Source organism: Sarcophilus harrisii, chromosome 2 (assembly GCF_902635505.1).
Source record: "Sarcophilus harrisii chromosome 2, mSarHar1.11, whole genome shotgun sequence".
NCBI lineage: Eukaryota > Metazoa > Chordata > Mammalia > Dasyuromorphia > Dasyuridae > Sarcophilus > Sarcophilus harrisii.
The window spans coordinates 21,308,548-21,320,567 of record NC_045427.1 but is presented as its reverse complement, the minus strand read 5'-3'; the positions used below and the strand labels follow the sequence as shown (position 1 = coordinate 21,320,567).

The 12,020-nt window shown below is 52.0% G+C and overlaps 1 protein-coding gene across 1 annotated transcript in view; it reads right to left on the bottom strand.

Annotated features, from left to right (window-relative positions):
• Nucleotides 1–916: 916 nt before the first annotated feature.
• PAIP2B (poly(A) binding protein interacting protein 2B) overlaps nucleotides 917–12,020 on the bottom strand; it is a 58,692-nt gene continuing 47,588 nt past the window's right edge. Inside the window, 2 exon segments of the mRNA XM_031949728.1 lie at nucleotides 917–4,606; nucleotides 5,428–5,604. Of these exon segments, the coding sequence (XP_031805588.1) occupies nucleotides 4,550–4,606; nucleotides 5,428–5,604 (234 nt within the window). The 3' untranslated portion in view covers nucleotides 917–4,549.

Sequence of the window (12,020 nt, the reverse complement as noted above, 5' to 3'; positions counted from 1 at the left end):
TGCAGCAGTGGGCTGACCCGGGAGCCCCTGGACTTCTTGAGCAGGGGATGGTCCCCACTGGGTCAACAGACCAGGCCAACAGGATTCTTGGTTCCAAGACCTGTTACTGTCCTTCCCTCAGCCCTCCTCGGGAAAGGCAGGGCAGGTGTGACTCCCACTGGACACCTCAGGACACTTAAGAGGGAGGAAGGGTCCATCCTGGGTCAGATGGGGGGGTGGGGGCCAGAATTCTGCATGGGGAGAGGCAAGAACTAGGTTTGTCTCCAATTGGTTGGAAGCCCACAGAAGATCGTTGGGTAAATGGGTCTTGTGGGAACTCCAGATCCAACCCCACGGGGGAAGAGGAGTGCAGGGGGAGGAGATACCTGGAACCCCATGTCTGGTGATGTTCTCTATGGGGGTGGGGACTCCAAAGCTGTCTCCCCCTCCTCCCTGCACCCATGGCAAAGACCGGGGGCTTGGGTTAGCAGTCACTGCCCCCACCTCACCCAGAGCGACCCTGGCTCAACTGCTCCACCATTAAGTGATCACAAGCACTGGTGCTCCAGACCAAGCTCTGGTGATGGAGAGGAGGAACGGCCCCCTCCTACTGAGAACAGGCTTCCCATCCACAGAGATCTGCCCGTCAGAGGCACGCTTCAGGAGGTAATGGGGGAGTGCCCAGAAGTAATGGTGGGGAGGGTGGCATCCAGGCCTGGGGGATGGGGACGGCATGCCCAGTGGCCCAGGAATCGGGGTGGATGGGAAAGGGAGGCCTTAGACAAGACTCTCTGGGGGGGCAGGCTGCTGAACCAGACGACCAGGCTCACCCAGGGAAGCAGAAAGCTATAGAGGGAAGAAGGGGGCCCTGGTCCCCCCAAAGCCGCAGGGGCTGCCGTAGGAAGGACCCACGCAGAAGGACGAGGACCACAGCCAGTCACTGCCTTCTCGCTTTATTGAAATTTCAAGAGCTGCCATTTGGTTTGAATAGCAAAGTTCAGAAAAGGTAACTTTTTTTTTTCCCTTTTTGACATTTTTATGAAAAAAAAATCCATTTTAAGCTCCTATTCTCCCTCTCCCCAAATAGTGTAGAACAAAGCTCTTCACCCGACTGCTGCGGGTCAGCGAGGTGCTGTGGATATTTCTGCAAATGTCATGTCTGCGGATCTCCCCCAAGCCCCAGGAAGGACGAGGGGGCAGCTCCAAGCTGGGCTCCCTTCCATGAACCCCTCCCCCAAGGCACGAGCGCTCTCTGGTCCTTCCTCCTCCCCAGCGAACAAAGGCAGCTTGATCCCTGGGAGAGGCGACCGCACTCCTCCGAAGGCTGGTTTGGGGGATTTCTCCCCTCGGATGCTTTCAGGTCCTGTGCCCCTGACACTGCAGAACCTAGTCCACCATCAGATGCAGGAAGTCTGCAGAGCCACCGGCACAGGGGTCCGGGCTGTCCAACAAGAAGCAACATTGGTCACCAAAGAAACGCCGCAGACCTGGCGGCTCCCAGGCGAGGCCGGCTCTGAGGGGCCGAGCGTTTCCCAAGGCGTGGCCCGGGGGCCCAGGGTGTGCTCTGTGGTCGGGTCCTCTGGAGGGCCGGGTGCGACTCGTGGGTCAGGACGGCTGCGGGAACCGCCTGTGGAGCGCTGGAAAACCAAAGTTTCTGCTCCTAAAACGCGCCCTCGAAGGGACGGGCAAGGAACCAACTGCTTAGCGGCGGGCACCCGCAGGAGGGTCCCCTCTGCCTCTGGTACCAGACTGGGGGGGTGGGGGTGGGGAAGAAGAAGAATCGAGGCGCCGGCAGGAAACGGAAGACGCTGAGGGCTTCCCAAGGTTCGGCCCCTTAGCAAGGAGGGCGGGAGATAAAACGCATGTGCAAGTGCCCGGGCACAAGGAAGGAGTGGTGTCGGGTGTGCAGACAGATACCAGGCTGCAGTCTGGGCCTGCAACTCCAGTCTGTGACAGCAGGGAGCACAGCGGGCCCCTGGGCATCCCAGGGGGAGGGGGCCAGCCCGAGCTGGCTCAGCCACACTCTGGGGGGCTCCCCCTGCACCCTGGCTTCAGAAGCGCAGTGGGCGGGGGCTGCACCCACTCTATGCCCACCTAATGCTCTCCAGGCAAGGTTGGCGCCACTGAGGGCAGGCAGGAGAGGGCCCCTCCACCCGCCTCTCCCAACAGCCGTTGAAGCCAGGGCATTTCTTGAAAACTCTGGATGCAGGTATCCCCTCCCCCAGAGGCTCCCTTTCAGAGGCTCCTCTCTAGCAATGGGGGTCTCGGAAGACCCCGGGAGCCCCCAGCAGTCTGCAGCTGGTGCTGGGAGCCCCAAGGAGCCCAGGGGACCGGCCCCATCTTACACACCCTCTAACGGAGGGATTCCACCCTAATCACTGAACAGACCCTCAGATAAAATCACACTTAGCCCAGAACTGGAGCCAGAACCGGGGAAGCGGCGGGGCCTAGAGCCCAGGAGACCCGAGTTCAAATGCAGCCGCAGACACTTAGTAGCCACGGGACCTGGGGGTCCCCCGCCTGTCTGCCTGTAGAAGGGAGAGGTTGGGCTTGGTGACCCCGAAGGTCCCGTCTGGCTCCAATTCGGGCCCCTACATGTGCTGACGCAGCTCCCAAGAAAGACAGACTGACCTGATGGGAGCAGCCGCCTCTGAAATACAAGCTTGACCTTGCGATGGGCTGAGCACGGGGAGGAGGCCCCCAGCCCTGCCCACTCGGGGTGGAGACAGATGTGGAAGATGGGGGGGTCAGAGGAGGGGCGGGCAGGGCCTTGTACTGTGTCTGAGCAAGCCTGCCCCCCTCCACTCTCCTCCCCCCCACTCTGCCCCTGGGGATTCGGGGCCGGCCAAACAGGAGATGGAATAGGGAGGTCCTGGCAGAAAACCAAGACCCCCATTCGTGGCCCTGGAAGCAGGAGAAAAGTCTCCTTACCTCCGGCCCAGTCCAAAGCCCTCCCACCAGGACGGCTGCTGGTGCTCACTGGAAGGGGATGTGGTCGGCTCTTCCAAAGCAGTGACTTAAAGCCACCATCCCCTCTCCCACTCTGTGGGGACCGAGAGCCAACGCTTCCACAACTACTCCTAGGCTAGAGAAAAAAGGGGGAGTAGTCTCGGGCTCCTGTCCCTTCGGGGTCCGGGGACAGAGTGTCTGAGGGCCAGAGCTGAGAGTGGGCGCCATTCCCTCCGGGGAAGGGGCCGCTGGCATCTCTGCATGGGCAGCCTCCTCCAAGGATTGGGCCCTCCACCCAGGCAAGAGGGGTTCGTTTCCCCCAATGGCGAAGGGAAGAGAATCAGTCCAGAGACGTAGAAATGACCCTAATCTGGCTCATCAAGAACAAAGGCTTTTAGGGAAGTGTTCTCTTGCACGAGTGGCTCCGATGTTCTCACACGCACCCCCCACACTCTCAGTCAAAGCGGCCCTCGGTCCTGCCCGGCTGCCCCACAGCTGCTGCGTGGGTGCCCTGAGGGGGTCCGGCCGCCTGCAGGAGGAGGCACCACAGAGGCCCCTCAGCAAGGGGGAGGACCGGCCCAGGAGACGCATGTGCAGGGCCTGAGCCACCGGGCTCCTCCCCCCACACCGAGGGTCCTTCTAAAGCTCCCCCAAAAAGAACAAGCCCTGGAAGGAAATCTTTGGATATTGCCCACTCTGTGTGAGTCAAGCCTTTATGGAGGAAAGCTGGCAGGGCTGGAGACAGTATGGGATGCGAACAGAGGTAAGGAGTGTGAAAATCACAGTTCAAGCCACACCCGCGGGAATGCCCCAGGCCTCCGGCCCCCTGGGCCCCTGCCCCAGTACCACCGGGGTCCCAACGACCAAGGGCACAGAAGGAGAAGATGGCAGAGCAGCAACTCTGCCTCAAGGAGGTGCCCAAAAGCTCCACCGCAGGACCCACAGGGGCCGAGACCCTCGCCATGGAGGCTTTGGAAAAGAGAATTCCCAATTGATGGCTTCCTGCTGAGCAGTCCCTGCCAGCCAATGGCTCAGTCCGTGCTCTCAGGAGGTCCTGGGACAGAGTCCTCTGAGAGAGAAGCAGACTTGGCAAACCCCCCACTGAGGGCTTGGGGGTGCAGCCCCTACCCTGTCCCGCCGTCTCCTAGCCAACCAGCTTGGACCTGGCGACTTCTGCGGGTCTCCCTTGAATCTGACAAGTTTGCTGCAGGATGAGAAGGGCGCTCCCTAAACACTAACGCTGGAAAAAAGATGCTTTCCACATCCCAACGTCCTCTACGGGAAAGGGAAGGCAGAGGCTGCAATCCTCTCACAAAAACAAACAAAAAAGGGAAAAAAGAGCAATTATGTTTAAACAAAAAAGGAAAAACAGAAAAAAAAAAAAAAAGAAAAAGAAAACAGATCCAGAGTGCCCCAATGCGGGCTGGCAGAACAAAAGAGATACGCAGATGCTTGTAGAGAAGACTGCCCGCGTTAAGACTCGATTCACAGCGTCGAGTTGGACCCTCTTGCTTTCCCCTCCCCCAGCAGCCCCCCACCCCAGCCCCGCCCCGCCTCTGTGTGCACTTCTGTCCCTGGAAAGAGGGACCCCCCCAAGTCCTCCTGAAAGGTTTCCGAAGAGTCAGTACTTCACTCCTGGAATAAACTCCTTGGCATCGGGGTTCAGGTTACTTTTGCTCTGAAATAAGGAGCAAAGGAGATCGTAAGTAGAAGTGGGAGCCATTTACCTCCAACTGGCACCTGTCGGGAGGTGCCCACTCTGAGCTCGGTGGGCCCCGGCTCTGACCTCCGTGGACCCCCACAATGACCTCAGCAGGCCCCAACTCTGATTCAGCGGGCCCCCTCAATGATCTCAGCGGGCGGCAAGATCTCAGCAGGGGGGTCCCCACGATGACTTCAGAGGGCCCCCACAATGACCTTGGCAGGTCCCTACAATCTTAGTGGGCCCCCACAATGACCTCGGCGGGCCCCCACAATGACCTCAGTGGGCCTCCACAATGACCTCAGCGGGCCCTCACAATGAACTCGGAGGGCCCCGAGTGACTACGGCAGCACCACATCTGCCGGCCTGAAGCCTCAGGACCCCGGCGGGGGGCCAAGCCCAGGCAGCTCTGGGTGCTAATGAGGGAGGAGCAACAAGCTTCCTGGTGGGGTCCTAGGACTGAGGGCCATGGTGAAGCTCCCAACCAGCCCAACCCAAGGGCCGGCTCTTCCATCGGCCAGAAGACACAGTTCCTCAGGGCTCGTTCCCCCTTGACTTCTGGCTTCAGAAGGCTCCACAAGAAACAAGCACCCGGATACTTAAGGGACTGCGGACGTGCTCAGGCCGCCTTCTCCCAGCCCCCACCAGTCCTTCATGCCTCAGAGCCCCTGGAGGAACGGGCTCTCAGGGCCAGCGAGGAGGGAGCACGCCGGGGGAGGATGGCGATCTCGTGACCCTCTCCCTCACTGCACCCGCAGGCGGGGAGATGGAGGGACACTCCCCAGGGGGCCTCTTACCAAGATATCTTCTGACCCGTGACCGTCACTGACAGAAAGTCCGTTGAGCTGCTGCTGCAGCTGCCCCAGACCTTGCGGCAGGTCGCGAGAGGGGATGAACCAGTCCTGGTCCTCTTCGTCCAGCATCTCCTGGAAGCAGCGGTCCAGGAATTCCTGCTCCTCCAGTTCTTCCTCCACCTGGCAGGGAGGGAGGACGGGAATGTGAACGCAGCCCTTGGGGGCAAGGGGCTTTGGGGACCCCTGATCCAGATGTACCCTGGTGAGCTTATGGGGGGGGGCAGACCCAGGGAACCGATGCCAGAATCACAGGGGGCAGGACAGGATGGCTGTCAGGACGTACCCTGAGAAGAGGGGAGAACATGGGCTTTCCCCCGTGGAGCACTCTCTTCAGTCACCCTTCAGATCCAGGGCAGAGGAGTCAGAGGGAAAGCCAGAGGAAAGGAGGGAGGGTTAGAAGGGAGTGGTCCCCCTGACACTGGCTCCTCAGCATGGAGTGGGTCCCTCCCACTCAGCTCTTCCTCTGAGGATCTTTTCCTTGTCAGCATCCAACCCAGATGCCAGCTCTAGAAAGCTATTCTCAGTAGGGGGAAAAGTGGGGAGAATTAGAGAAAGAACAGAAACAGAGAGGGGGAGGGACAGAGAGAGAAGTACAGGAGGGAGGGAGGAAGAAAGTGAGAGAGACAGAGACAAAGAGACAGAGGATTGATTTAATCTTGAATTTTAAGCCCCTTATTAGAGAAATCTGATCTAAACACTTTTCAGATTAATTCAACCTGTCCTTATCCTAAGTACATTGATTTTATTTTTATGCAATCAAAAGTTATCTATTTCATCTTTTCTAACAGCCTCTACCTCTCCTTTAGTTAAGAATACATCTACTCATTGCTGTAGAATCTGCTTCTTTTCTAATTGTAAAAAACAGTCTGATCTTTAAGATAACATCCATTTAGAATGTATTGTGGAGTATGGTGTAAGATACTTTTTTAAGCTTAATTTCTGCCAGACAGATTTCCATCTTTCCTACTAGTTTTTATCAGATAGGGAGCTCTTTCCTGACTGGTTAATAATCACCAAGTTATTGAGTTTCATTGTATGAGGAGTATGAGAAGTTACACTTCTACAGACACTGTCAAAACAGATGAAGGGAGGGGTGAAGTTTCTTGGTAAGAGATTTTCAACCAAGCCCCCAGCGAGTCAAGGAACTGGCCAAACAACAAAAGTCCTGAGAAAAGGGCCCAGGCTTACACTGGTCCAGACTGTCTAGGTTCTAAGACAGGGCACAAGCCTTTTGACGTGGAATGGACAAATGAAGAGGATGGTAAATCTGACCAAATTATAATTTGAATTCTAAATCGACCAATTGTAACTAACTCGGATTGTAAATCCAGCCAATCCAAACCTTGGAGAGGTAAAGAATCTAACTAATAGTATAAAGCTTATTACTGATTCTGAATTTGGTGTGTCCTCCTTGGGAGTACACCGGCCTCTCACAAGAATTGACTTTCTAAAGGAGTCTTCTCTCACTCTAAAAGAGAATTGATTGTAACACTATTCCTGAGCTAGCTTGCAACCAGGGAAGCAGTGGACAATGGCAGCTCAGCTTAGGCTACTCCCGATCCTGCTAAATTCCACCGAGTCTTTTGATAACAATTGTTTCTAATTTCCCTTTTCTAGTCTGTTCCATTGATCTATCTTCTCTATTTTTTAAACAATTCAATATGATTTTGATAACTGCTTTTTGTAATACAGTTTGAGGTCTGGGACTCCTATTCCCATTTCATCCCTATATCTTTTTATTATTTACCTTGATTTTCTAAATTAAAAAAAATTTATGACCCAATTTTAAAATAATAGCTTTTTATTTTCAAAATATATGAAAAGATAGTTTTTAACATTCACCCTTGTAAAAACTTGTGTTGCAAATTTTTTCTCCCTCCTTTCCCCGAATTCCTTCTCCCCTAGACAGCAAATAATCCAATATATGTTAAACACGTGCAGTTCTTCTATACATATTTCCCCAATTATCATGCTGCACAAAGAAAAATCAGATCAAAAAGTGGGGGGGGGGGAATGAGAAAGAAAACAAAAAAGCAAGCAATCAACAACAACAAAAAAGGTGAAAATGCCATGCTGTGATCCACATTCAGGCCCCATAATTCTCTTTCTGGATGCACATGACTATCACAAGCCTGAATCACCTCAAAGTAGATCCATCACACATTCTTGTTGTTAATGTGTACAATGTTCTTTTGTTTTTACTCACTTCACTTATCAGTTCAAATCTCTCCAGACCTTTCTGAAATCATTGTTGATTGTTTCTTATAGAACAATAATATTCCACAACATTCATATACCGTAACTTATTCAGCCATTCTCCCACTGATGGGCATCCACTCAATTTCCAATTCTTTGCCACTACAAAAAGGGCTGCCACAAACATTTTTGCACACGTAGGTCCTTTTCCCTTTTTTATGATCTCTTTGGAATACCAGTAAAGGCAGTGCTGGATGCACAGTTTGCTAGCCCTTTGGGCATAGTTCCATATTTAAATATTGTATTTTTCCAAATTGATAAATATTTTATCAAGTTTTACAACCATATTGATTGGTATAGCACTGAAACTATAAATTCACTTGAGTGGTATTGTCATTTTTATTACATTAGCATGGCTCAGTCACAAATATTGAATGTATTTCCAGCCATTAAAGTTACTCTTTATTTCTCTCCAAGCAACATTTTGTAATGGAATAGATACAGGCGTTTTGTGTGCTTTGGAAGATTGATCTCCAGATAGTTATTAAGTTTTGTAATTATTTGAAATGAGATTTCCCTTTCTATTATTGCCTGTTGGATCCTATTAATATAAATGTTCTTGATTTCTGAGGGTTTATTTGATAGCCTGTAACTCAGCTGAAACAACTGTCTCAATTAGTAGTCCCCAAGAGCTCTGATTCCCTTTTCCTGAGGCCAGATCCTTGCAAATCATACTCTTCAGGTCTCCATCTTCCTTTATGAAATCTCTTCTGCCATGGGAGTGTTAAATTTTCCTCCTTTTCCTCCACATTTCAATCCCTTCTTATGCCTTTTTGTTCATTCTTCTTAGGATCACATGTTCCTGAATAACTATAGGAGGTATTTTCCTTTTACTGCTAGCCTTGATTTAATTATGATACGTTATATATTAATCTCTCATCTTGCTCTCCCCCATTTTGTGTGCCATTCATTTTTAATTTAGTCCCACCAAAAAATCAAATAACACTTAACTCATCTGTAGGTATTGTGAGCTTTAGTCCAGTTCAGGCCCATTTCTTTGTGTTCATATATTTAACTTCTGCTTTCAACCCTGTTTCACGTGCATGTAAACGTCTCCGTCATTATTCTGCTGTTGCTATGTTTGTTTGCCCTTCCTGTATTTCTGGCATCTGGGGGTGTTTGAGGAGCTATCTGGTTTTCTTTCTAGGAAAGCTTCAAACCCCTCCTTTGACTGACCATGCATCTTTCTACATACAGGGCCAGGTTAGGCCCTGGTGTGCAAGGTCTGCACTTGCAAGGTCTGCACTCCTCTGGACTTCCCCCTCACGTCACAGAAGCTTCTCCCTCCCAGGTGGTCAATGCAGCCCTAGAGCTCACATTTCAGAAGGGTCTCTCCCACCGGGGACACTGGAATGATTCATTCCCTTAGAACATCAGCTCCTTTTTTGTGGGCATCTGTGTTCCCGAGCATAAAGGCACAGTACACGGCACACAGGAAAGTCCTTAGTAAAGCATGTGCAGCACCTGGCTTTTTTTCTGAAGGCAATCTGTCTTTTCAATTGTTTGTTTTCTGTGCTCAGAAGTTCCAGACAGTTTTCTTGAATTATTTCTTGCATTCTGGTTTTTAGGTTTTTGGACTCGTTTTCCTCTGGGAGATCTATAATCTTTAGGTAGTTTCTACACATTCTATCAAAATCAAATGTTTTGCTCGTATGAAGATTGTTTTCTTTTAACGTTATCGGTTCATCATCCAGACTGTCCATTACTTCTCTACATTTGCCAGCAATGCAGATTATTATTTAGGAACATTCCATGGTGGTTCCACGATCTTTAGGTAACCCAGAGAGTCCTCTACTTCATCAGGTGTTGGTTCATTTTCCTTTGTCCAACATTGTAAGAATATTTATAGATGTCTAGACTCTTTTGGCTGATCTGAAGGCCATCTTCCTTTCTTTCATTAATATTTTCCCTATTGGGTGGCCTGTTTACCCACAAAGTCCTTCACTGAATTGTCTTCCTCTTGAGATCCCTGTTCATTCCAATCTGTTTCCCTTCCATTCCCTTACTGTTCACTTTCTGATTCCCAGGGACTGGACTTCAAAGCTGTATCCCACACTGGGCAGCAGACATTTCAGAAGCCTCAGTCTCTAGTCCAAACGACCTCTGAGGAGAGAGGATAAGCCATTGTGGATGCCGGGCTCTCTCCCTTGGTTCGGTGGGGGGCACTGCAAGCTTCTAGCTTGTGGGCTTCTGCAGCACCAAAAGTGGGAGGCAACAGAGCGTGGTGACATGGGTAAGGTGGCGCAGGCCTGCCCCTCGGGGGCTGGGGGAGCCTCCCAGCTGGCTAGGTTCCGGAGTCCCAGACCATGGAGACAGCTGAAGCTGCTCTATCTCCTGTGCCCCAGCCTGCCCTCGCCCGTCACGTCCCTCCCAGCTTTTTCCCTACACTATGCTGATGTCTGCTCTCTGGGCTATGTGAGAGCAAAGTCCCAGGTTCCCAAGCCTGAAGCTGGAATTCCCTCATCCAGTCCACTCCAATTCTTCCAGGGGAAGCACAGATGCAGAGTCAGCTGGCCAGACCAATGGGACCCCTCCAGCCCTGCAGACAACCTTCCTCGGTATCTTCAGATCATCCCCCACCTTCTTCATGTCCCTGTCCCGGAGCTCCTCCTGACCCCGACCCCCTGCTACACGCGCAGCTGGAAAGCCCTGATGATACTGCACCGTCCTGGGGTGGGTGATTTGGGAGGGGCTATGCCCGGGCCCATCAGGCTCCCCATCCCCAGGGCATGGGCTCTGAGCCTGGGAGCCAGGGGAGTCTGTCTCTGCAGCTGTCACTGCGAGGGGCACAGATAATCTCAGGCAAGGATGGCTGTAAGGAAATCCTTGTGCATTTGTGCCCTCTGTCTCGCCTTCCCAAGCCAGCCAGCTGCCCATGATTCCAAAGAAAACATTACAGAAAGAATAAAGAAAGAACAAACCGTACTCCGGTCCTTTTAGATACCAGATGAGCCTCACGGACTAAAAATAGGGGGGTCACTGATTTCTCTGAAATGTTTTCTTATTCACTGCACGTTAAACCCGAATGGCCTATCCAAGAAGAAACTGGCCCGATAATAGATTAGGAAAGTGAGATGGGTTTCTTCCTCCTAAATTTACCCGTGTCCCACCGGATGTAACAAAAAAGTCTGGGACCCAGTCCCAATTTGCCAAAAAGGCTATGGCACAAATCTCCATGTACAATGCATAACAGACCTGAGAAACCCCAAAGACTCAAGGGGCTGCTCCCAACAAACAGAGGTTTTTGATGCTGCCAAAGATTCAGACCTGCATCCTTTCAACCTGTTTCCACACTAGCTTACTGAGCCTTTAGAGCTCTATTTTCCAGAAAAGAAATCCTTCCCAAGGTGTTAGAGGCACCAAAAGCCATCATGCATCTCTTGTTAATTATCTGAGTGAGTGAAAGACTTTGAGTGAGGATCATCACATCCATTGGCCCTTGCCACATCCTTCCCTGGGTCCTTAGGCCGCCGCCAGCCTCAGATCCTATTTCCTCAGGCTGACATCACATTTGGAGACTGAACTAAGCTTCATTCCGTGCCTTTCCCCAGGAGAGAAGCCATGAACAGTTTAACCTCAATGTGGCAGCAGGTCTCCTGTTTATCAGGGGCTTACTTCCAGGCATGGACGGCAAATTCCTCAGACGTGTAGACAACTCAAAGCTGGGAGGGAAGGTTAACAAGGCTCCCGAGGGCTGGGCTTGAAGATGAAATTCAACAGAGCTAAATATCAGGCCTTTTCTTTGGGTACAAGATAAACTTCACGGCTACAAGACCAGGGAGGTGCTCAGGAAACCCCGAGGGGCTTTATTAGCTCCCAGGGGGGAGCTAACCAGGGGGCCCTTAGAAAAGGAATGCCCAAGGGCAGAGCTGCTAGGAGGAGAGGCCACAGTGCTCCCACCCTCTCCCTGTCCAGACCCCCAGCCCTGAGTCCGGTTCTGGGCGCCACAGGGGAAGGACACCACGAGAGTGCACAACTAAGATGGGGAAAGGAGGCGTGACGCGGGTTGAGCTTGGAGAAGACAGGATGGCCGTGAGCTTGGGGTTGGTAGGAGGAACGGAAACTGAGGGGCTCTTCAACTGGGGAATGGCTGAGGAAGTGATGGTAGGAGACTGTAATGAAGTGTTACTGCCCCATGGGGAACGACAAGCCGGCTGATGGTGCCGAGTGCCCTGAGCACGAGATCACTGTACACGGTAACAGCAAGACTGATGAACAACTGTGACAGACTTAGCTCTTCTTGGCAATACCCTGATTCAACAAGTCCAGCAGAATTGAGA